General features: G+C 49.0%; 8 protein-coding genes across 8 annotated transcripts; 4 read left to right on the plus strand and 4 right to left on the minus strand.

Annotated features, from left to right (window-relative positions):
• Positions 1–121: 121 nt before the first annotated feature.
• On the minus strand, positions 122–1,913 carry BO94DRAFT_507461 (aldehyde dehydrogenase; the record flags this gene model as incomplete). The annotated part of the gene is made up of 3 exons (XM_025609614.1): positions 122–965; positions 1,026–1,346; positions 1,410–1,913. 3 exons carry the CDS (start codon positions 1,911–1,913, stop codon positions 387–389), a joined length of 1,404 nt encoding a protein of 467 aa, XP_025472756.1. The 3' UTR covers positions 122–386.
• A 538-nt stretch (positions 1,914–2,451) lies between these two features.
• BO94DRAFT_530721 (MBL fold metallo-hydrolase) lies at positions 2,452–4,320 on the minus strand. Its single transcript, XM_025610731.1, has 5 exons — positions 4,087–4,320; positions 3,997–4,027; positions 3,782–3,912; positions 3,031–3,292; positions 2,452–2,978 (listed from the first exon to the last, which is right to left on the minus strand). Exons 1-5 carry the CDS (start codon positions 4,284–4,286, stop codon positions 2,550–2,552), a joined length of 1,053 nt encoding a protein of 350 aa, XP_025472757.1. The 5' UTR covers positions 4,287–4,320; the 3' UTR covers positions 2,452–2,549.
• A 587-nt stretch (positions 4,321–4,907) lies between these two features.
• On the plus strand, positions 4,908–6,846 carry BO94DRAFT_571484 (uncharacterized protein; the record flags this gene model as incomplete). The annotated part of the gene is made up of 6 exons (XM_025614870.1): positions 4,908–4,986; positions 5,041–5,328; positions 5,380–5,741; positions 5,776–6,126; positions 6,219–6,617; positions 6,670–6,846. The coding sequence occupies 6 exons, from the start codon at positions 4,911–4,913 to the stop codon at positions 6,844–6,846; spliced, it is 1,653 nt and encodes a 550-aa protein (XP_025472758.1).
• Positions 6,847–7,315: 469 nt separating this feature from the next.
• BO94DRAFT_507469 (terpene cyclase/mutase family protein) lies at positions 7,316–9,907 on the minus strand (the record flags this gene model as incomplete). The annotated part of the gene is made up of 7 exons (XM_025609615.1): positions 9,657–9,907; positions 9,243–9,606; positions 9,088–9,184; positions 8,282–9,040; positions 7,616–8,216; positions 7,487–7,560; positions 7,316–7,418 (listed from the first exon to the last, which is right to left on the minus strand). Exons 1-7 carry the CDS (start codon positions 9,798–9,800, stop codon positions 7,316–7,318), a joined length of 2,142 nt encoding a protein of 713 aa, XP_025472759.1. The 5' UTR covers positions 9,801–9,907.
• A 1,174-nt stretch (positions 9,908–11,081) lies between these two features.
• BO94DRAFT_601049 (uncharacterized protein) lies at positions 11,082–16,401 on the plus strand (the record flags this gene model as incomplete). Its single annotated transcript, XM_025616366.1, has 12 exons — positions 11,082–11,239; positions 11,292–11,786; positions 11,865–12,132; positions 12,187–12,630; positions 12,703–13,491; positions 13,516–13,868; positions 13,914–13,962; positions 13,987–14,252; positions 14,299–14,904; positions 14,962–15,808; positions 15,863–16,171; positions 16,219–16,401. The coding sequence occupies 12 exons, from the start codon at positions 11,082–11,084 to the stop codon at positions 16,399–16,401; spliced, it is 4,767 nt and encodes a 1,588-aa protein (XP_025472760.1).
• A 935-nt stretch (positions 16,402–17,336) lies between these two features.
• On the plus strand, positions 17,337–18,384 carry BO94DRAFT_530723 (putative short chain dehydrogenase). The gene is made up of 2 exons (XM_025610732.1): positions 17,337–17,704; positions 17,753–18,384. The coding sequence occupies exons 1-2, from the start codon at positions 17,425–17,427 to the stop codon at positions 18,268–18,270; spliced, it is 798 nt and encodes a 265-aa protein (XP_025472761.1). The 5' UTR covers positions 17,337–17,424; the 3' UTR covers positions 18,271–18,384.
• A 753-nt stretch (positions 18,385–19,137) lies between these two features.
• On the plus strand, positions 19,138–21,167 carry BO94DRAFT_552811 (MFS transporter; the record flags this gene model as incomplete). Its single annotated transcript, XM_025613623.1, has 9 exons — positions 19,138–19,679; positions 19,726–19,782; positions 19,831–20,011; positions 20,066–20,289; positions 20,370–20,513; positions 20,579–20,635; positions 20,742–20,875; positions 20,952–21,024; positions 21,104–21,167. The coding sequence occupies 9 exons, from the start codon at positions 19,138–19,140 to the stop codon at positions 21,165–21,167; spliced, it is 1,476 nt and encodes a 491-aa protein (XP_025472762.1).
• Positions 21,168–21,296: 129 nt separating this feature from the next.
• BO94DRAFT_601050 (uncharacterized protein) lies at positions 21,297–22,694 on the minus strand (the record flags this gene model as incomplete). Its single annotated transcript, XM_025616367.1, has 4 exons — positions 21,297–21,662; positions 21,724–22,075; positions 22,131–22,465; positions 22,518–22,694. The coding sequence occupies 4 exons, from the start codon at positions 22,692–22,694 to the stop codon at positions 21,468–21,470; spliced, it is 1,059 nt and encodes a 352-aa protein (XP_025472763.1). The 3' UTR covers positions 21,297–21,467.
• Between the last annotated feature and the right edge of the window lie 1,769 nt (positions 22,695–24,463).

Raw genomic sequence — 24,463 nt, forward strand, 5'->3', positions numbered from 1 at the left:
CACTTCAGTTCAACCGTGGATCAGATGCCTCGTGCTTACCAATATTTGGCCATCGCCACAAAGTCTATTCAGAGGAGTGGCAGGTAAGGCGTCCAGGATACTGTCACAGGGGCAAGGGTGGTGCTTACAATGAGTTGATACGATTGAGTCGTGCTTACGGCATGGCAAATCTGTCATACTTTTGGAATTAAAAATATCATGCTCTGCTTACATCTTATGTTTGATATCGGGGCTTACGGATCATGAAATATCCCGGAGTCTGAATCTACAGGGTGACAGCCCCCTCGCTAGACTACTCAAACAGGATCAAGGACCAAGATCCAAGTCATAGTACAGAGAAACTAATCGTTATTCAATTCGATTATAATGTCTATCGTGTGTACCAGTTACGGATTCAACACCACCGTCCGAGTCTGCAAAAACTCCTCCACTCCCCATTTCGCACCAAACCGGCCCCAACCACTGTCCCCATGACCCCCATGCGGCAATGTAACTTCATCATGCACAGTCATTGAATTCACATGAACAGCTCCGACACGGATCCGTCGTGCCAATTGAAGAGCCCGGAAATGCGAAGTAGTGAAGATCGCTGCTGACAGGCCGTACGTGGACTGCTGGATTAGATCCATGGCTTGGTTTTCATCCTTGACCCGGACGATGCCCACCACAGGACCGAAAGATTCTATTGTGAAAAAGTCCATCTCTTGAGTAAGCCCTTCGATCACGGTGGCGTGGCAGTCAGTCTCGTTCTTGCAGGACCCTGAATCAAGGTTCGCCGTGTGGATTGTCGCGCCTTTGGCTCGGGCGTCATTGATCAGGCCGGTCAGTTTCTGGTTACTTGATGGGGTGATGACTCGGTGTGGCGAAATTGATTTCCGTAAGAGGGCAAATATGTGAGAGACGAGGGAGTCGTGAATGGCGTCAACTGCCAGAACGAGGTCTGTGGACATGCATATCTGGCCATTCTAGGATGCGAATCCTGTTACTTCGAGTCCAATGCAGAGGCATTCGTCAAGGGAACTTACATTCAGGGTTGAGCCGCGAACGATCTCTTCCGCGGCCTTGGCGATATCGGCGTCTTCGAGCACTAATGCAAAATTCTTGCCTCCCAGTTCGAGTAGGACGGGCTTCAGGGCTAGCGCCGCTTTGGAAGCAATGATGCGGCCAACATTGGTGGAGCCGGTGAAATTGCACTTGCGCACTGCCCGATGGTTGATCATCGTCTCGTAAATGAAGGCAGCGTCTTCGGCGCGATGCAGAATGAAGTTGACCACGCCTGGAGGAAAACCGGCATCTTTGAATAGGGTGCTGACGAGGAAGTGGGTACGAGGGCTGAGCTCCGAGCCCTAAGTGTATGTGGTTAGCTGGTCTCTCGATGGGAAATTAGAAAAGGGTGGATGGTAGCATACCTTGAAAATCACGGTATTCCCCGCCGCCAACGGTGCCGCAATCGACCGCAAGCCCAGTAGGATTGGTGCGTTCCAAGGCGCAATGGCCAGAATCACCCCCAGGGGTTCCTTAAAGACCAGTGCGTAGGAATCCCCTTGGGATACGGGAATAGACCCTGCCAAAGCATCCGTTGTCAAGGCGGCATATTCCCTGAGGAAATCCACCCCCGTACGAACATTGAACTCGGCAAAGACACGGGGTGCGTGGACCTCCTCTTGCATGCACCCAATGAATTCCTCCGAGCGAGATTCTAAGATATCGGCTGCCTTGTTTAATAGTGCACGCCGCTCGGCTGGAGAGGTAGTTGACCAGTTGGAGAATGCAGACGCGCAGCTCTCCACCGCTTGGATGGCAAGGTCATTGGTAGCACCTTGGAAAGAAGAGGGGGTTGACTCCACTCGGTCGCCAGATGGGTGAAGGATTTCTCGATTATCGATTATGAGAGGGGTGATTTTGGACTCCATGGTGGGTGATGTGGAATTGGACTTGGTGTTGCCCGCGAGGATGTAATATAAGACTATTGGGATCCACTGAAATGGTTGCCGCTTCAATTGCCGAGATGGGGATCATCCAAATGGGTCTCTGGGTTTGTCATAGTAAGCGAACCCCAACTGGAGAGATCGGGGTTCCGCAACCGGACCCGGCTTTCAAATTGACTTCCACAATGTTCCGCGGTCTACCGGACTTTAACCTATTCCTTAGATATAGGCACAACGGGCCTGTTAGGCAAGAGGCATTGGACTGGAATTCAGCCCAAATGAATGAAACCCTTAAATAACCAGTGAACCCAGATTTCTTCATATATGCGTTGCCCCTCGGAGATACTATTCCCGCCGTGGTATCTCTTCAACAAGTCAGAGTAAAGGACCATTGGACAATATCTGCTTCACCTGCGGTGACAATCTAAGGACAGCTGGTCGCGCGAAGCTCCTTACTGGCACTACCGGAACACACCTATCAATATATGGACCTGTGTCAAGCATCCCGTTTGATTTTGATATCCTAACATCATACCATCGTCTTCTTTCTCATCCTGTCAGCTACTACTGCAACGAAAGCTCCAATAAGCAAAAAGACAGACCACTCCGATCACACTCTGTCTACACCCTCTCACCCCCCACACAAAACCTAAACTCATCTCCCCTCTCCAAATAAACCACCTCCTCATCCAACCCCGCCTCTTTCACCTGGGCCTGAAAATCCTCCAACGAGCTAGCCATTACATCATAATCATCAAAATGCACAGGGATCGTCACTTGCGGTCTTATCAACCGCATCAATTCCACCCCCTGCTTCGCATCCATCGTCACCATCATCGCCAGAGGCAACATAGCCGGAGAAGGTACCGTAGTGCCACCTAAATGAATCAACATGAGATTAATAGCCTGGTCTCCGTACCGTCGAGGGATCTCCTTCAATTCGTCGAACACCAACGTGTCTCCGGAGATGTAGATTCGGTATCCGGATTGGAACTCGGTGGACTGGTCACTGTAGCCGAGCTCGAGCATCCAGCCGTTGGTTGGGGGGATCTATACTTTCTTAGTATTATCGCATTTGGTAGAGGAAGATGAGGAGGCTCACCGCGCCCACTATATCGTTCAATTTCTCGAGAGGCTTCCCCATGGGAATATGCTTCCCTGGCATACCGGTTACACGTAGCCGGGGCTGTCGACTCGTCTCGTCGGATTTAATGTCGACTATTGCGTGGTTATACACATCTACTGCTGTAACCTTTGTAAATGAGTCCTCGCCCTTCGCGGTCAGATTCAACTTCGCGTGGGGAGTAGTAACAATAGGAAGGTCCCGACGCAGGGAAGCTTCCACATGGCGATCGAAGTGGTCTCTATAATGTTGTCAATATACGCAAATCAATGATATACAGCAGAAGAGGAACGAAATAGAATAAAATAAAAAAAAAAAAGACACCACGCGACTGCTAGTTAAATACATCCTGTATGCGAAAAATAGATAAAAACATACAACAGAAGGGATTCGCTGGTGGTCACCCACCCAACTACTAACCTCCCGGCGTGTGGCTTAAGTACGGCTGAGCGGACGGGAAGCCCTGTTTTCCACACCCTGTGGTCGTATGTGCTGGAGTATTGGGCAGAGTAGTTTATAGCTCTTGTTCTTTTTACTTTGTTGATTGTTGGCGCTCACTGAGATCAGCGTACCTACCTGCCCATTTCCAATCACAGAGCCAAATTGATTTACTCGTAATAATCAATTCCATAAAAAAAAAAAAAGAAGCAGAGTAAAGGGAGAAGAGAAAAACAGCAAATTAAATGCGAAATGAATAAACCCAACCGACTGCACAAAAGAATATACGTACTCATGATAATGCGACAACAAGACCAGATCCACCGGTGGCAAATTCTCCAAGTCCACAGCGGGATTCTTTCTCCGCATCGAGGTCACCCCAGGACCCAGGTGGACGTGGTCTCCTGCGTGGAGGAAGTTGGGCTGTTGGTTAGCTTTTTGTTAGTCGCGGTCGAATTCGAATGTTCACAGGACTCGATTTGGATTATGGATTAGGTGTGGACATACATCCGTCATGATACGGATACCGTGCCATTGTCTTGCTCTATCGGTTAGTAGAGTCTCATTAAGAGATAGGGGGGTGTTTAGGGACTGTACATAATCGTCGTTGCATTTCCGATGAAATACACTGAGGCATTTTCTTCAGCGAGAGTGCTGGGATGGGTTTTGGTGACTTTCGCTTTTGGAAGATTGGTCGGAATGGGGTGGTGGTGGTTCCTGGTGGGTGGCTGGGATGCACTCGGGTCGATAGTTAGGATGTCACACGGAGATTTGGAATTGGTATTTGAGGTCGCCATTTCGATTCTGGGATAAATTAATGTTGGTTGTGTGTTGGAGAGATGAGATGTTGTGGTGGTTAGGATGAGATGGATACCCGATGGGTGACGCATGATGACATACATGGGGTTGCGACCGAGCTTTCACGCATTCAGATTGCAGTTCACCATGCTTAGAAACTTAGACCACGATGAACTACAAGCAGATAATTAGCAGCCAGAGAGTAAATGCATATGTCTCATATTGCTGCTTTTTTCAACTTCTTACTGTTTTTTCACTATCAAGTCTTGCTATCTTAATGATGGTCACTACATGTATTCCACGGGGCATACTATAGTATTTGTCTTGTGATACAATTACAATAAATATAATAACGTCAATTCCTAATATGATACAATTCGAACTGCAAATACGGACTTAGATATGCCTGAGGACTCTAAACAACACAGTAGAACTATGAATTCCATAAGATTTGTTAATACATCAGTACCACAACAAAGCCTGCCCTGCATGATGCCGCTAATTACCGCCGTAGAGTATATAAATTTGCGGCCAGTGACTGAACGCTGGTGTAACATCACATCAGCCATAAATTATGCTGTTGTGCCTCGTCCTCTCTCGACAACGCAAAGCCACCAGCATCCATGGAATCATTAAACAAGTGTGCGATATGCTTAGGTGACATTACCCGAGCAAATTGGACACAAAATCTGCTTACAGGTATACATACCCCGCTGCCACATATTTCCAGCTCTCCTCCCTAACGCATTAAAGTGTCACTCAGAGAGAGTAGTGTTGAGATGGGTTCCATCATATACAACATGAAATTTTTTGGCCAAATGTCTAGAAGTCTTTTACGCCCCGATGAAGAAACTCGGATAAGGTTAATACATTCACCATTTTACACCCCTGCAGAAACCTTCATCATGCATGCATCCTGCTACAATCTGCTGTGTCTGTTTGCTGGGTGTGAGATCAGTCCTCATCAGACATATCGATTTTGTCAAGCTATTCAACCTGACCAGGAGCGATACTTTAATGAAACGAAGGGGTTTTCCTACTGTAAGCTGAGGAATTCTAATGTGTGAAATTGTACTAAAAAGACGCTGATAGCATGTCCGGATCTCTACCCTTTCGTAACGCCTCGGAAATCCCTATCTTCTTCGAAAGTTACTTGGTCATTCTTACAGCCTGACACAACACACTATCCCTCGGCTCCCCTGTTCAAGCTATCTACTGAGATCATGATGGCTATTCTTCAATACTTACCACCTTCAGACTTAATTCGCTTCTTCACAGCCAGCAAGCGAACTTTATCCTACGCAAATCTCTTCTGTCAGATAAATCCGTTACACTTTTATCGCTGCACCACCGATGCCACGAGCTGTTCAGAGGAAAAACGCATCCTGATGATTGCCCTCTCAACTTGGGCTCGCTATCCGGAACTTGATCAGAGATGGCAAATTATCTCAAGAGTGTGCGATTTAGCTAAACTAATTCCTATCCGAGATAGGCTTACCTGCTGGACCTTCGCATGACCCCCGAGCCCCTCTTCTTCCCGTCCAACATCAATACGGACTACGCGAGGACTTGATAGATATTCCAATTAATGCTGAACGGATTCAGGTATGCAGCATATTGATAGAAGGCAGACGTTATGTTTCTGGTATTGGAGTTGATACCGGAGATTCAAGCTTGTTTTTTGGTACCAAAACTGAGACCCTCCGCAGTATCGATCTCAATTATATGGAATTGGAGAACATCGGGTTTGCACAAGATTCGTTGGGAATTAGGAGTATGCGATATGGTACTTCGCCGTGGTTATTCGGCGATCCTGAGTTTCTTGACTGTTGGGGAGGGGTCAGTGTACCACAAGGACGGAGGAGAATTCGGATTATTCGAGATGTAAGCACAATCCCTATTTTTCCAGTATTGTTGCTTACAGAGCACAGGCACTCAAGCTCCGGTACCTCGGTTGGGATCATGAAGATGCTCCTAGTTTCGAAGAAACTCTCTTAATAATAGATAATCACCCATTGCTATCATCCCAGGAATTCATTTCCAAAGACCTTTACGTGCAACAAAAAAGAGACCAAGAAACGGCGTTCGTGAGCAGATTTGGTACCTTCCCGACTGAAGCTATTCGGTTCGGTCGAGAACTGCAACAGATAACGATATACGGGCGTGGATTTGATGGAATTTCGGGTGTATCTGTTTGTACGGATTCGGAGAGTTATTCCGTTGGGTCGTGTGATGGGGTGCCCTTGTCTATGATGTTGGATGCTCCGCATGAATGTATTGCTGAAGTTGAGGTGATAACCTCTGATCATATATATTCGTTGGGTCTGACTGTGAGTATGGGGTTGGTTTGTTCAGTGGGTGTATTGGCTAATTGTTGTGAAGTTCAGGACCAGCCAGAATCGTATTCTGTCTGTTGCACCTCGTCAGAGAAAGTGGGTTCATCATAATATAAAGACTCTGAGACCACCGCCGGAGCACTACATTACGGGGCTTTATTTTAGATTTGCGAGTTCGGCTATCGTCTCGGTTGGATTGATATTCGCTTCGGTGAAAGCTTGAGGTGATATATGCCACAGTGTGTAATATGTTGGGATCCCCGATGGGCTCCCACGCCGGTAGGCAACGTAGGGTCACGTGACACTCCTCCCTACACCGCTAGTTAGTCCATATAGATGGCCTACGAGGCCCCTAGCTACATCATCATCCATCTCATTCTACACGGTTGAATCGCCTTAGTAGCCACTCCAACATAATATATCTCAAATTGTGGATCTTTTTGTTTCATACGAGAGTATTGAAATAATGGTGTGAAAGAAAGATTGGTACGTGGTAAAATTCTGTAATGGAATTGTATAATAATTCTAAGAAAAGACATGCAAGGCTCACCGTCATTATTTAAGTCACTTATTGAAGGGCAGATCTCAGTCGTTATGATAGGAAAGGAAGCTTAAATCAAGTGTCCAATGCATATAGCATAGCTACATGCGCACAAGAGATTGAGGATGCAGCGATATGCGCATCTCATGCATCAAAAACCCTCCATCTCCTTCAACATGGGAAGATATACATGATGATACCTCCCCAAGGCCCATGAAGTGAAATACAGCTTGTAGTTCGGATAGCCGATCATACTATTTAGTCGTGAACAGGGAAGTCAGTCAACATTGCCCGTCAATTCAAAATACCGTCTCAGACATACCATGTATTGTTGGAAACTCCTTCCACATCCTCTTGGTACCACTCTCCGTTTTTCTGCTGTCTACTCATAATCAACTGGAACAAAATCACTTAGTACTTGCTCACAATCCCAGATAGACGGGGGGTATACCTTGAGTCCCTTCTCAATAGCCTCCTTATATGGATACCGCGCATGCATCAGTGCCAAGCACGCCCACGCAGTATTCACCACCTGGCTTTTCTCATGCTGCACATACTCCTCCACCTCGCAAGAGGTGTAATGCTCCCCCCAGCCTCCATTCTCTTTCTGTGTGCGAAGTAGGAACTTGCAGCACCTGCGTACGGGCTCGCTGGTCTCCCACGTCTGACCAACCAGTTCCAGACTCAGAACTGCAAAGAACGAGGCGTAGGTGAAGCACACTCCCCAGGATCCATACCAGCCTCCATTCTGTCGTTGGGCACTGAGGATGTATTTGATAGCACGGTGTATGACCTTCTCAATTTCGGCCGACCGGTAGGTGGGAAGATGGCGGCGGAAGAGCGATAGCGCCGTTACCACCGCTGTGGTGCATTCGGGATATGGGTATTCCACCATGATACGGCCGAAGACTTCTGATGCGTTGACGTATTCAAGGAGATGGCTGGCGCGGGTGCGTTCATAGCTACTAAAGCCCCCGCAGGGGTTTTGCATGAGCAGTAGAGTGTCGACGCAATCTTGGAGACGGTCGTCGGTGATGATGTCGGGGAAGTTGCTGCGATGCGAAGGTAAGTGACTGACTTTACGATAATGTGCAGTTTGTGGTTGGTGGAAACAAACCATTCCTTCTGAAGCATCAAGACTGCTTTGAGACCCTCCGCAGCGCAATCGGACACCACATAGCCATTGTCCTTGGTACTGAATGACCATCCACCCTTCCGCGGTTGGCGATAGGGATCGGCCAAATCATCCCGTAGTTGGGAGATGTCGAGAAATTGCAGAGCCTTTTCCAACGTCGAACGGAATTCCGGGTCGGAGCCTAGTCCAGCCTCAACCATGGCCTGGATCGTAAACGCGGTGTCCCACGCTTGGACACCGTTAGTGCCACTGCAGGTCATTCCGTTCTCTCCCATCCACATATACGGGGATATTTTCTCCCGGTGACGAATCATGCGAGGGCTGTTGGTCCCATCAGAATGCCACACAGAGACCATGTGAAAGGCTTTGTTCACTGGAGCTAGGCAATTGTAGGACATGTTTTCATCTTCGCGCCGGATCAATGCGCAAACCCGCTCATTTGACCATTGAGCGATCCAATCGGGTCGTACATATTTCTCCCAGAAACGCAAGAGCCCATTGGCCACGCGAAGTAGAGTTGATGTCGGCTTTTTGAGATCTGAGGGTGCCACGTGATCCCGATACCGCTCGAAGACGATCTTCTCATACGGTGATGTGTAAATTTCCTGACGGAGGCTGGTGAGGAGCGAGTTCAAGGGTTTGGTGGTCTTGTTTGCATAAAGATACGACACAGGTAGGTATACTACGCGACATTGAACCCACCAGCGCCATGGATGGAATGGAACACAGTCAGGAAGTAACCTGAATTGGTAAGCTCATGCCATTAATCACACCACATAGGAATATACCACAACTCGGGTGGGATTGGATTCACTCCGTCCCAACTGTATAGATTTAATAATGCTAGCCAGACCTTTCCCCATTGAGGTACTCCAATTGCTCCTCCTGTCAATTCATGAGTTGAATATCAACTCTATATAATATACAGAAAAGAAGAGTTTACCCAGGGCATGCAGGCGCGTGCGAGCCTTGGTGGCCAAAGGATGGGTCGGTTCAAGACCCAAGATCCGCAGAGTAATGTAGTAGAGACTGGTGGCAAAAACCGTTGAATCGCCAGCTGAATGTAGGCCCCAGCCTCCATCCTTATTGACAGTGCTTGTTAGATAGTTGATAATCTCAATCTTCCACTCTGGGGAAATCTCTGTCTCGGTGATGTACATCGCAATCACTATGCCAGCCAGCAAGAAGCTGGGCCCGCCATATGCACAGCCCCAGTGGCCATCACTCAGCTGGAGACGCTGGTAGAACCGGAATCCATTGCGAGCAGATTCCTGGAAATTGCTCTGAGTCGGGGGTTGCGGTAATCCCTAAGTGAGCTAGGCTAGTCAAATGTGAGACCATGCTACGCATTACGCACTGTAGGCAGTCCGAGGAAGTATTTCTCGGCCGCAGACTGTGGCCGTTGGGTCGATGTCTGCTCGTCGACATACCGCCACCGATGAACCCCGTTGTCGACGTTGAGTCGCCATCGCTCAGGATATGTCCGAGCACTAGTCGACATTATTGAAGGGTGTGGGTTTCAACAGTTGAGATACTTGTTAAGAATACCACATGAATGGACAAAACCTCGGCAAAACTGGGGCATGCAAGGGGTTCGGCTGCGAGGGGTGGACAGGTTTGAAGGGGAAAAGATAAAACGGAGCAAAAAAAGAAGGAAAAATTAAAATAAGAAACAAAGGGGGCTCGACAGCCACTCAGCCGCACTAGCGCTACACCCATAGCAGCAGGGTAGGTGGCATGAGTACAAGCCCTATGGCGGTTAACTGCAGCCAAACCAATAGTCAGAATCCAGATTTCCCCCACCTCCAAGATGTAGGATCGCATAGCCCAATCAAAGCTCATACGAGGGTAAACGCTTGACCAGCACGGGCTCCGCGGTCGCAGCCTGGGTGATCCACTAGTGGCGGAAGCTGAAAGCTGAGACGAGGCTGACAGCGGCTAAACATGCACCCGGCTGTACGAACCCACCATCGGACATGGCGATGGGGAACTGGAAGTGACCTGGTGCGGTGGAATATTCCTCCCTCAGACACAGTGACACAAGGCTGTTATACTTGCACAACATCCTAGACATGAAAGAGCCTGGTGAGGATCCGCTTCCACTGTAAGTAGCTTCTTTGAAAGGGTGCAGGTTTACCCTGCACGAGCAAGTAACGGGTATGTTTAGTATGGTGGAAACCCTCAAGGGGATAAAAGAGATACTCTCCAGGTCATAGCAGTGATTGGGTGGGGGGGCACATCCCAAAATAAGATGTGGATGGGGAAAGCAAAATCAGCCAAGAGGTCAAAGCGGCGCGGGCCGAGGGCATCCCCACTAGCTACAGAAGTCTTGGACATCTTGGATGAATAAGATGGGGACCAAGGGCTACAACATGTTAGACTACTCATTCTACTCTATGAGAGTGAAATCCCCTCTGTTAACCATTTTACCTGGTGAGGCCAATAAGGTGGCCAGCGTTGTAAAGGTAGTGTAGGTGTGGCAGGAACTAATATAGGCTATGCCACTGGCGCACACGCGCCCTGCCCACAGGGGCTACGATGTCATGTCTGGACCATATCAACGGCTGAAACAGGTGTGTTGTGGTCATAGGGACTACTATCAGAATCTGAATTTATTGGCTGGTTAACCACTGCGAGTCATGGAAGCATCACCCCCCCCTCCTTCCACCCCTCGCGGTCAGCTCCTACCTTCTTAATCCCACTTCTCTAATCTCTTCTCTCTCTCTCCCCCCGTCTATAGTCTATATCCGTTCCTATTACGCCTACCTACCTTCTTCCCAGCATGGACCGGCAAAAGGCACGAGAACTAATCGAAGGGATATCCAAACAATATGGATACCTCAATGAAGATGTTCTAAGCCAGATGTCGGCCGATGTCCGACGTCAAGTTGTGGAAGCGATGCTGAAGAAAGACAAGATAATCGCATCTTCTGTGATGACGTGAGTAGGCCTTCCTATCCGCTATCTGTCCATTCCTGGCTTACACCATCAGCTTGTCCAAGAATCTGTATAGCAGCAGCGCGCGCTTCGTCTTCGAGCTGCTACAAAACGCCGATGATAATCACTACACCACAATAAAGAGCCGTGGTATTGGACCCCCAATTACCTTTCACGTGTATCCGCGACGCATTGTGGTGGATTGTAACGAGGATGGCTTCACGCATGAGGATATTGTGGCCATCTGCAACGTCGGTAAGAGCTCCAAAATGGGTGCCCAGGGCTACATAGGCGATAAGGGCATTGGCTTCAAGTCGGTCTTCATGGTCGCCTGGAAAGTACACATCCAATCAGGCAACCTCTCCTTCTCCTTCCAGCATAAACCGGGCTATTCAGGCATGGGGATGATCACCCCGGTCTGGGAGGAAGGCGAGGAGCAGCTGGAGGGCCCGCTGACTCGCATGACCCTCTATCTTCAGGATGATGAGGCCCGGAGGCAGTCCGCTATGCAGCAGTTTCGCGATTTGCAAGACACACTACTATTGTTCATGTAGAACCTTGAGCAGCTCGTAGTGTTCATGTACGACAATGACAAAATGATATCCTCGACAATGTTTGAAATCAAGAGACAGGAAGGAAATCGCAAGGTGCTGCGCAAAACAATTGTTCGAGATGGGAAGATAGAGGAACTCACACAGCACTACTACTTCACCAAATACCTCGCCCAAAACCTGCCCCCAAGTGAGAATCGAAGGTATACCAGATATGAACAGGCCACCAAGACATATAGCAAGGCACTAGTCATGCTTGCATTTCCCCTAACCCAAGATTCTATTCCAATAATTGAACAGCAAGATGTTTTTGTCTTTCTTCCCATTGGCAATATGGGATTCACTGTAGGGACCTCGCTCTTTTTGGTTATTTATGGTTGAGCTTATATCAGATGGCAGTTTCTAATTCATTCGGACTTCGTGACAAATGCAAATAGACAAAATATCATTTACTCCTCCGCACGAAATTGTAAGCTGCGGGCTGCGGTTGCCAATGCCTTTAACATGGCTGTCTTGGGGATGTGCAATCATCCCTTACTGCGATACACATGGATGCGCTATCTGCCGACAGACAATGACAATCAATGGGACCCGTTCTGGGCGAGGCTACTGAGCGAAATTAAGGACTGCTTGAGATCAAGCCCCATTTTACAGAGTCATACGAGTCGATCATGGCTCTCCATTGAAACTATGCTGTATCTAAAGGACTATTCGTTTGATAAGTCTGGAGACCCTCTCTTCCCCGACCTCCCAGGGGAGCGATACCTCTCATCGAGTTACGATAGGCAGGATATTGGGCAGCTGAAGGAGTACGGCCTCCAATCCATGCATCTAGGTGGCATTGTCCTGCGGGCTCAAAGGGATCTTCAATTGCCCGAGTCCCAGATGAAGAACATTCACACCGACCAAGACTAGCACTCTCGTGCTGCCAAGATCCTCGCCATCCCTTTCGTTAAGAGATGCCCTAACCTGATACGGATGGTCAAAGCCTTGCCCCTGATTCCTTTGATGACCGGTCATTGGGTATCGATCCGAGAAATATCTGTCCACTATTCATCAATCGGGGAGATTCCACTTCCTCGAGACCTTGGCCTTGCTCTAGTCAATCCCGATGCAGAGAATAACCCACAGCGTAGAATTCTATTCGAGTACCTAGGAGTTCGTGAGGCGTCTATCGATTACGTTCGAGGGCTGATCCTGGAAAGATTCAAATCAAGCAATCCTGCAAGCCTCAGCCCCCAAATGTCAAGGAGTCACCTTGTGTTTCTCTATCGCACAACAACCCTCTTTTCTCCCGCTGCTCAAGCTATCAACATACAGTTGTTCGACGATAAGGAGAGCTTACGAAACCCAAAGACCGACAAGTTCTATTTTCCTCATGATGACCCATGGGGTGCCAAAGCATTACTTGAGCCTGTTCCAAGCGGGGCACCCGGGCTGGAGGTTTCGTATATAAACAAGGAATATCTGCACGATCCTCCATCACGCCCACCAACAGAGGCACTACCATGGAACAGGTGGCTACAGCAAGCTTGCCAAGTCCGTGATACCCTCTCACTAACTGAATCCACTACATCCACGCCTAACGTTGCTCTGGGGCGGGAATTCCTCTATGTTGCGCAGCACCGGCCAGAAAGGTTCATGGGTCTACTTGCAGCCCGCTGGCCATTCGATGGGCCCACGGTCGTTCAACAACCAGACCTTGTAAAGCAAATTCGATAAATCGAGGTCCTCTACGAGGACGGCACTAAGAACCGACTGTCGGGCTGCTATATTCCAACCCCAGCGCTGAAAGGGATGGTTTCAAAGTTCATGAGGGACAATGAGTTCTTTCCATGGTTGCATCTCGATCTACCATTTGACCAAGGCATGCTTGCACCGGCATGGGCGGCTTTGACCAAGGCTCTCAGCTTTGGGTCTCCTGAATCTCAATTAGACTTCTATCTGGATATTATGAACTCCCTATGTGATGCCCTCTATTATGGGGACTCGGACCCCAACAGAATGTTCGACCTCTATGTCAAAGTCCAGATGGAATGCCATGCATCTGTTGCGGACTCTCGTGCTGCAGAGAAAGTTCGGTAAGTCTAGGACCTGTGTGTTATTTAAATTACTAATTTTCCCAGGAACCACGTTTATAGATTCACCGATATTTGGATTCCGCCACAGGATTATGTAGATATGTCGCGATGTCTCTAGGAGGCACCCCGTGATATGAAGAGCAAGTATCCCCTCGAGTCACTGTTTGAAGACTACTGTCGGCAGAACCCGGCAGACGCCATTTACCTCAAGGATTTCTTTCAAAAGACGCTGCAAATCCCCAATGTCGGCGCAGATGATTTTTTATCCGAGTTGAGGATGCTGCAGTCTGATAAATGCAATAACTTTGACCAAATCAGTACGGTATATATTGAGTTGAGGCGAATGTGTGAAATGATGTCTCCAGAGACTGCGGATCGTGTTCGGTTAGTCGTATATATGATACTGATGGTTCTTGGCTCACTTTAATAGCTATTGCTTTGCCAACGAGCGTCTCATTTATGTGGCCTCCGGTTGGTATACCGTTCCGGAATGTCTATGGTCAACATGTACCTCTATTTCTGGTCGCACTGCGCTCAACGACCATTACCACGGTCTGAGAGAATTCTTTGTCGATTTTCTCGGGGTCCAGAGACTAACAATGCAGATGGTCGTGGAAAGGCTTCGAGACCTGGGTCTGACGAGCTCATCTGTCGACAGCGTGAAAGAAACCATGTGGACCCTCAATGCTCTGATCCAGACTGATGATTCAGATATCTTCTCTCCTGAAGCTATTTTAAACAGTGCCGTTTTCCCTGTCCGGTCTCCTCAAGGTGGCGTGCAGCTTCAGACGTATGCAGCCGCGTTTGGAATTGCGGATCGCAAGCATCTTCTAAGCCATTTTAGCTCCAAGGCCAAGCTGCTGGACTTTGAAGTTGATGAAATCCCACGCCTTGAGCCGTTTATCTTATGGAGTGGGCTCTGGGACCGCTATCTGTCGTGCTGTGTCAAGGAGATCACGATGGTGGATAGAGACGCAGCTCGGCCATTGTCCAATCCTGATCGTGATATCCGTCCAAAGGCACACGGTCTTCTTCGGTGGGTTATTCACCTCCAAACTAGCTCTATGCGTCAGAACTAACTATTATCCTACAGCTTTGCAGTTCATCTTCAAAGCCCCCGCGCGGTTCAGGATGAAGAGGCCCTTTACGAAACACTTAAAACAATCAGCATGAAGGAAACCAACGGGATCTTATCTGAGCTGCGTCTTCATCAGGATGGGATGGACATCAAGGTTGAGATTTCGAGGAGTGAGCTGCACCTCGACGCCCGAGACGGACGACTCACCGTGTATATTTCAGAAGACCGGCGCGCCCAGGACATATGTTTCCTTGACCGCTTACCAGTAGCCCTCCTGCAATGGATGAAGACAGACCCATCGACGCAAATTGTGCATGACTTTGGTAACAATGCCATTACTGTCATGCAAACGCTTCTGCACCCGTATAACAATTACGTCTCAGACCTGCTAGACCGCGCTGGTATTATGTCCATCGCGAAAGCGGACGACGCAACTGTCACTGGAGAGAGCCGCGCTTCGAAACGTGATCCGCCATCCACCGCCGCAGAAAGCAGCGGCGTGGTCGAATACACTATCTTTGGCTCGGACGATCTCACATCCATGTCCTCCCGGCCGAGACATGACTCTTTGATCTCAGAATCCACCCTTGTTTCTCCGTCCCTGCGGTCTCTCCCAATGGCTCAGCCTTCTACTGCTACCCTGAAACATTATACGGACACTCCGATTGATCCAGAGTACCTCCGATTGCTATCATATGTCCTCGAGTATGCGAGAGGTACCGCATTACCCAGCCAAGGAGCATTTGATATGACAGCATTGGATGAGTCGATTACAACGGACTCATGCTCTAAGCCTTACCAGCTTCAAATCTCTGACCAGTGGGAACGGGACTCTAAGATCGGGGCAGCCGGAGAGTTGTTCGTAAGTTATCTTCCTGTTCACCATCGTCCGAGACATAGGAACTAATCTTAGAAGGTGTTCGAGCTCCTCTCACGTCTAGATCCACACCTACCTGCGTTCACTCGCGACAACTGGAAAAGCAAGATTCGGAGATTCGTCACGATCCTCCCCGAATACTCTACCATGACCGCATGGCATGGTCGGGAGACAGCTGATATCGCCTACGACGACCACGATGGTGTTCTCACCTCTCTATTTATCGACAAGGGATACTTACGTGAGGATATCTGGAGGGGGGAAACACCCCGATTCCACATTGATGTCAAATCCTCTACGGGGGCTTGTCAGACGCCTTTCTACATGAGCAAACATGAGTACCGACGGGTGAGACGATACCTTTTTCCAGAAGTATGGTATCTAACTCTTCATAGATGCAGGAAATGTCCAACGGGAAGTCCCAATCGGAGAACGCAGATGTGGTGTACGTGATCTTCCGTGTTTATGATCTGGGACAACGGAGCATGAATGTGAAGGTGTATGTGGATCCGGAAGTGAGGCGAGTAAGAGAGGAGTTAGTCTTCACTGCTGAAAGCTGGTCGGTTGTTCCGTCTTGATGGATATTGTTGGATTGTACGCTTGCATATCTGATATGGGCACAGGTCAGTCACAGTGTTATAGAAGGACATCATGGGAAAGAGGCGGCGGTCGTTCGGGAGAGTGATGACTGACTGTTATACATTGTGGTCTACTCGTCTTTCCGGTCACTATTATGTTGGTCAGATATTCCTTTGATCTAGTTAGGAGTAATTTTCTTCTTTTCTTTTTTCCTCCATCCATCCTTGGCCATAGATTGTTGAGAGGCTCAGAATACAAATGTTGCCTCGCCTATCACTTCTACCAGTACCCAAGACATTATCCAATACCATCTCTCCAAAATCATCAAGTGATATCCCACGCTGTCTGACCTCTAAACACAATTAATCGATGCTAGAAATCTCATCTAAGAAGATTGCGGCAGAAGATATCGTGGGGTCATAGGGGCAGGGATAATTCATCTGCAGGATAAAGCACAAGGAGAAGAGGGAGATGATTAACATGCGAACAATCTAAAAAGATTATGTGTAAAAGATGAGTAAATATTCCAGTCACAAAAGCCCGACTTGACTAGGGCTCCACCCAGGTGCCCCACTATACTCCACTAAGCTCGGATAGACCCAACGCTGGATGCTGAATGAGGCTCATCCTCTACCTTTCTCCTTTGTCGTCGATTTATATCTTTGAGACAAAGCAATCTAAACCAAGCTTACTTGCTAAACATCTACATTTCCAGACTTTGCAAGCATCAAACAGCTATAGATTATCCAAGCATCAATGGTAAGATTTCCTGGTACACCGTTCCTGCTTAGCTCTAGCTGCGGGCGATACGAGACGCTAGAACCGATAGAAAAGTGGATGATCCTGATGAACCCCGCTGACTGACATCACTGCAAATCCACCCGGAACTCACGTCGGAGACCGAGGCGCTGTTAAACCTTGTAACCCTGCTAACTCCGGGAATCCAATATTCTTCATATATATTCCATCATGCTCACCCTTGACTCCACATACATACTTTCCTCATATTGCATCAATTCAACATGTCTAAAATTGTCTTAATCACCGGCTCTAACACGGGCATCGGCCTTGAGGTCGTCAAAGCCCTTGTGGGCGCCAGCAAGCCATACACCATTCTTATGGCTGGACGGACCCCTCAAAAAGTGCACGACGCCATCTCCACCACTCAGAAAACATTCCCATCGACCCCCAGTACATTCGTACCGCTCCAAGTGGACCTCGAATCGGACAATTCGATCGAGCAGGCATTTACCGAGGTGAATTCCAAGTTCGGCAAACTAGACGTCCTCATCAACAACGGCGGTATGCATTCATACCCTTCCTATAGTACTTATCTTCTGACTCTCCCAGGGGCAACCTTCGATCACGAAGTCCTATCCGGCAAGCTCAGCGCGCGAGACATGTGGAACAAGACCTGGAACGTCAACACTGCCGGAACACATATCCTGACCTCGACCTTTGCCCCTCTCTTACTACGGAGCTCGGACCCTCGTCTGTTGTTTCTCACCTCCGGCACATCCACTCTAGCTGGTACGGATAATCTAGCTACCCCCGTGAACCAAGTACCACCTAAGGGCTGGCCCAAAACTGGTTTCAATGTACCTGCGTACCGGAGTTCCAAAACTGGTCTCAATATGCTCATGCGCGAGTGGCATCGCTGGTTGAAAGAGGATGGCGCGAAAGTGTTTGCTATCTCCCCTGGGTATCTGGCTACGGGCTTGGGTGGTGATCCTGAGGCTTCGAAGAAGCATGGCGCTCAGGATCTCGTCACTTCGGGTGTTGGTGCGTTTATCCGCGGTGTTATTGAGGGGGAGCGCGATGCGGATGCGGGGAAGGTGATTAATAAGAACGGGGTTCAGGCTTGGTAGATGGTGGAGTCCCTCAAACATCAGGGCAGGTCTTTCGCAGCCTTTAGACTGGTGACTCTGATTGTTGGCTAGTTGGCAGTAGGTCTGACGTGTAATATATATCGAATGTATTTTGTTTATCATTATCCTGAATTGGGCTTTATCGACAAAATGCAAGCGGATAGCTAGCGAGATCTGCAAAGTGGAGGTAGGAATATATAGCCAGCCTGACCTGGCTATGATAAAACCCTGACGCCAATCAAAGATCAATGTAAATGATTCAACTTGGTAACCAAAGTTCCTGCCCCGCGCCCTTCTAGACTTTTTCTATTTGCCATCGTTCAGTTGGAGACTAACTCCGCAAGACCACAAAATCCGATCATGAATGGTTGGCGTGTGCTCTGAACCCACTGGCCAATTAAGAAAACGTATTAGGCAATAACAAACACAATCATGCCACTCTGGTAATGTGATAGCTCTTCTTCCTGGCATCGGCAAATTGTTGCTCAGCCTAACACCCTAGTCACGGTCTTGTACCACCTTCCAATCCCAAGTACCTATCACGATGTCCATCACGTGGCACACCAGACTACTTCGGCTTATTCTATAATATACAATATCATCATAGCTCACATGATGCCAACATCTCCTGCCTCTGGTTCTGGTGGCTGACTCCCGCCTGCCGAACCCTACAAGATGCCAAAGTCCGGTTCCGAGGAGCAGTGGCGCCCAACACCCCAACAACCCGGTTTTCTCGATGCTTGTCATCGCAGTGGGAAGAATAATCGCCCGAGATTAGGCTTACGCTTGCTTTCAGCACCATTGATGCCCCACTACGAAGGGACACCATCCCCTCTGGCCCGGAATGTGATGCCTTCCACGATGGTAATGGTTCAGGCTGAACCCAGTGTCCAGGAGGTGAATCTCTCCACCAGAGATGAGGGACAACACCGCGATGAATTTGAGGTCCGTTGGGACGAGGATGATGTCGCCAATCCACATACTATGAGACCGAAGCGAAAATGGGCTATCGTGATTCTGGTCTCGTCTATGACACTGTGTGTCTGTGTCACTAGCTCCCTTTACACGACTACCTATAATCAGATCATGGTCGAATTTGACTGCTCACGGACTGTCGCGACTCTTGGACTGAGCTTCTACATTGCTGGGCTGGGCTGGGGGCCTATGGTGATGAGTCCTTTGTCGGAGTTCTATGGACGGAGGCCTATTTACCTCGTTTCGCTTCCGCTGTTTGTCATATTCATCGTCCCTTGTGCCGCGGCACATAATATCCAGACTATGTTAGTTGCCAGATTGTTGGATGGACTTGCAGGAGCGGCTTTTACGTCGGTCGCAGGGGCTACCGTGGGCGATATGTACAGCAAGAGTACCCTGCATACTCCGATGCTGGTCTACACGGCTTCACCATTGTATGAACCCGGTCTTTATTGCTGGTTGAGACTAATTGCTGTGCAGCACGGGGGCTAGTCTGGGTCCTGTCCTCGGTGGACTGATAAATAGCTGGGCTTCATGGTAGGTCCACATGTGGACGTACGCTGTGCTACAGACTAAAACAAACAGGCGATGGTCATTCTACTTTCTTCTCATCTGGTCAAGCTTACAATCTATCCTTGTCATGATCTTCGTCCCTGAGACTTACCATCCTGTTCTACTCCGCAACCGAGCTCGCAAACTACGCCAGGAGACCGGTGACGAGCGATGGAGAGCACCGATCGAAAAGCTGGATCGATCTGTGTTGAAGGTAGAGGCGCTTCCTATTCTGCAATGCTACAGTTGCTAACTGCTGTTTGACTAGACCGTTATCCGCTCCCTCTATCGTCCCTTCATGCTCCTCGTCCTCGAACCAATGTGTCTCAACCTGTGCATCCTCTCCGCCATCGCCCTCGGTGTTCAATACCTCTTCTTCGGCGCATTCGGGGTTGTCTACGGCAATGCATACAATTTCAAACTCTGGCAGACAGGACTGGCCTTTCTGGGCCTTCTGGTGGGAATGGTTCTGGCGGTCGTGATCGATCCGTTGTACGTGACAACCCTCAAAGGACCTACCGACATGCACTGCATCCCGCATGCTACATTATTCCACCATTAACATCTACCAGATTCTGCAAACTCTACCCCTACTTCTCCAGCAAATCCAGCCGACAAAACCCCACCGCAGATCAAGAGCCCGAAAGCCGTCTCCCTCCGGCCGTCATCGGCGCCCCGCTTCTCACAATAGGCTTGTTCTGGTTCGGATGGACAGCGTAACCCCTCCCCGTCCACCCATTCCCCCAGAACAAATTACGAATACTAAAAAGCCATTGATTAGCACCCCCTCAATCCATTGGATCGTCCCCATAATCGGCAGCGCAGTTTTCGGAGCCGGGTACGTACCCTTCCCCCTTCCAGGCGTCCAGGCGTCCAGGCCCACAGGCCCACAGGCCCCCTACACCCCCCTTCGAACCCCCCACTAACGCCAATACCAAAAATAGAATGATCTTCGTATTCCAAGGCGTCTTCACCTTCTTCGTCGACGCATATCCCCTATATGCTGCAAGCGCTCTCGGCGCAAACAGTTTCACGAGAAGTACCTTTGCCGCGGCATTTCCGCTGTTCGGTGTGGCTAGTAAGTTTGCCCTTTCCCGTGTGATATGTACCATGTGATGGGTTGGAACGCCCGATGACGAGTACATGGAATTTAGTGTACCATAAACTGGGAGACCAATGGGCGACGTCGCTACTCGCGTTTTTGAGTCTGGTTATGGCGCCGTTTCCGTGAGTTGTTTTCTTCTCTTTGCATTGTTGTGTGGATTTGGGGGGAGGTGGGGGATGGGATGGCTGACAAGTGTGATAGGTATATTTTCTTTAGGTATGGGAAGAGGATTCGGGGGAAGAGTCGGTTTGCGACGAAGAAGTGAGGGGTGGGGTGGGGTGTAGTTGGTGTGGTAGGGGTGTATTAAGAAGCATGGTATTGATTTTGGAGATTTAGTTGAATACTTCTAAGCAAAGATGATATGATAATAAGGTCGCCATACTTGCAATCTAGACCTCGCCAAAAACAAATCCAAAATCAAACCAGAGTTTTCATTAATAGCAAGCCATAAAAAAAAACAAATATCCCAAACTTTTGTATCCCACATCCATCCCTATACCACACTTCCTCCCTTCCACACAATCCACCAATCCCAAATCCAAACAACCAACCCACAAACCACACCCTAAACCATCACACTAGCCATCACAACAACAGGATGTCCAATTTCAATCCCCTGTCTATGCGCCCTCAACGCCGTCACCGCATCCAATCTCTCCGACAACAGCTCATTCTCAACCTGCTTGGCTCTCAACCCCGCCCCAGCGGGAGTCTGATCACCGAAGATATCCTTTAGGGTACTCGTGCGGTAGAAATAAAACTGTACACAACTATTAGCCTACCCTACTTGTGCTATATTACTATGTGGGTCGGTAACTCACCGGTCCAATCCCCCGCTCCTGCGCCTTCGCATACCCCCCAATCACTTCATCCGGCTCACTCTGCACCTTCCACGACATGGAAAGAATCCGGCCCGTGAAGCCAGCTGCTTCGGATAATCGGAGCATAGTCTCAATCGGGACGCGGCCGCCCATACTGGACAATATGACGCCGGATTTACTGAGGAGATTGAAAGTCCGGGCTTGGATGAGACACACGAAGTGCAAATCCAATAGCGAGTCGGAGACAAATCGCGGAACGAGGTTCGATACATCATTCGAGCTGAAGTATGTTGAGGAGGTTTGGCCGTCTAGGAGGTCCGCGTCGTCGGGGAGGGGGATGTTGGGGAGGTTTCTGTTTTTATCTTCTTAGTCATATTCAAGACTACTAGGGCTTGATGCTGGCTCACTCATAGATCAAATCAAAAGGTTCCTGACCGCGAAGCGGAACTAGACATTCGCCAGAGATACCAATGGCTTGGGTTGCGACGGTTCGAACCCGGTTCTCGGATTCGTTTGTAGCGGATAGGACATTTGCTTTGGCTTTTGTGACGACCTCGTCGTGGAGGTCGGTCATGGCGATGGTGCGGAGATGGGGGAAGATGTCCAGCGCGGCGATGGCGTCGGTGCCGGATCCAGTGCCGATGGTTGCGAAGCGGTGCACGGGGCCAAACTTGGCGGCTTGGAAGGCGGAGAATGAGTTGAAGGCGGCGGTGACAGCCCAGTCGGCTCGGGGGGTGTGGATCTGGATGGTTGGTATGTGATGGGAGTGGGGGAAGGGTGGGGAAAGGGGGTACCTTGGGGAGGTAGCTGAGGTCTGATAGAGAGATGTTGAACTTGCGGTTTATGTTTTGAGGTCCGACGCCGAAGAATGATTTGAAGTCGATAGTATAGGTGGTTGGGGACTCGGGGATCCCATGTTTGACATCACTGCTGATGATGCACGGTTCTTCTTCGACAAAGACGGGCGCCATTTTCGGAGTGTATATGCGTCAGGGGTCAGGATATTGATTAGATGCTGATAGCTTCGATGATATTGATGATTCTGAAGATAAGGATAGTAGATTAAAGAATCACGACCTTGCTAGTAGGCTCAGGTCCCCTTATATAAAGGAGGAAATGTAATTGATCATAAATTGGTAGGACTATTCCAAGGAGATCGGACTTTTTTACAATGGTAACTGCGAAGAGAGGATATTGGCCATTGTTAAATGTGCATTTCCTACATTTAAAGGGATGTTTCAAAAGTATATATATAGTAGCAGGAAGGTGATAGCAGACATACATGTGATATGGTGCCAACATTTCCCTGCCAAGTTAGAATAAGTTATGCCACGCCTCATCATCCGGGGACACATATACTTGGAATTAGAACGGTAGTTTCCAGACTTGTAAGGCTATACCCACTGAAGACATCATCCTCATAGGTGAATGCCGTTAGCCAAGATGATGCCGAGATCCAGAAGGCCTTACACGGACAGATGCATTTCTGCGTGGCGAACTATGATTCATTTTCACAAGCAGTTTGTATATAGATGTTTGGTCGAGTAATCGATGCGGTCAAAAGCTGGCAACACTTTTAGGCCTCCTGGAATAGAAACCGAGCTCAATCAGGACTCCCGAGTCTAGGGGCATCTGAAAGAGTAAGCCCGGTGATTGTTATGGTTGGCTCAAGTGATTAGACTCGGTCAGGACCAAGGTGCATCTCTGGTTCTGCTAGGATAGTCCGACACTCTAAATGCGCTGCCACCGAGATGACACGGGAGTGGCTTGCACAGCCATCATCAAACGTATGCTGTAGGCCATGGTCTGGTACAGCTCAGCAGGCTTGCTTCGGATTGGTAGCATCCCTGCACATTCCAGAGAAGTGTAGATCAGTGGGCCATGGCTGAGATTGTAGCTGTCATGTGGAGGCTGGTCGGTTGAGTCTAACTTTAATCAGACTTCCTCCCATCGATCTTTGCTGTCTCGGTCCCCCCGAGCCTGGGTTTCTTGACACTGGGCCGCATTCTGCTAAGTCCTGTCTCCACCATGGGGGGCCTAGACAGTTGCCAAGGGCTGTAGCCAAGTTAACCTAGCTCATGCCCGGATTCCGCAGGTCCGTGGATACTTTAACAGCACATGACCAGTTGTTTGTATTGATTGCATTCCATTGCAGCTGATCTCACCAAGAAACGGGTTTCTTACCCCATTGTCACTATCCCGTCCTAGGTAGGCTTATTGAGATTATCACTGCAGTGAGCTTTGATGGTCGGCTATTCCGTTGAAAAGTCTTAACTTCTGGACGACTATGCCCAAGATGCGCAACTGTTCGATAGCTCGTTCGCCAGGTCGTGACCCAGTTTCCTGCCTAGATAGCACTTTCCTGTGCCCCGGAAACAGTGTTTATCTCTTGGATGTGAGTCGTATTCTGCGCCTGTAAAAAAGGCACCCGTCTCACTTCCTCCAAGCCCGTTCCTGAGATTGAGGCTGTAAACGATGGTGTGATAGGGGTGCTGACTGCACCGTGATCCTTCATTAATCGCAATCCACTTACCGGGCTGTGTATATCCACCGGTTGATACCCGGTGGACCCTACTGTATCTCCCCGCAGATAGCAACATCGCATGGCTGATAAGCGATAGTAATTTACCCAATCGGTACTAGTATCATGCCCCAGAGGATCAAGGATTTGAGGCTCATCCCTCACTTTTATTACCCCTGATGCTACCAGCAGTTATCACCATAAGCATTGCATAGAATT

This window comes from Aspergillus sclerotioniger (genome assembly GCF_003184525.1).
Source record: "Aspergillus sclerotioniger CBS 115572 chromosome Unknown BO94scaffold_2, whole genome shotgun sequence".
In the NCBI taxonomy this organism is placed as follows: domain Eukaryota; kingdom Fungi; phylum Ascomycota; class Eurotiomycetes; order Eurotiales; family Aspergillaceae; genus Aspergillus; species Aspergillus sclerotioniger.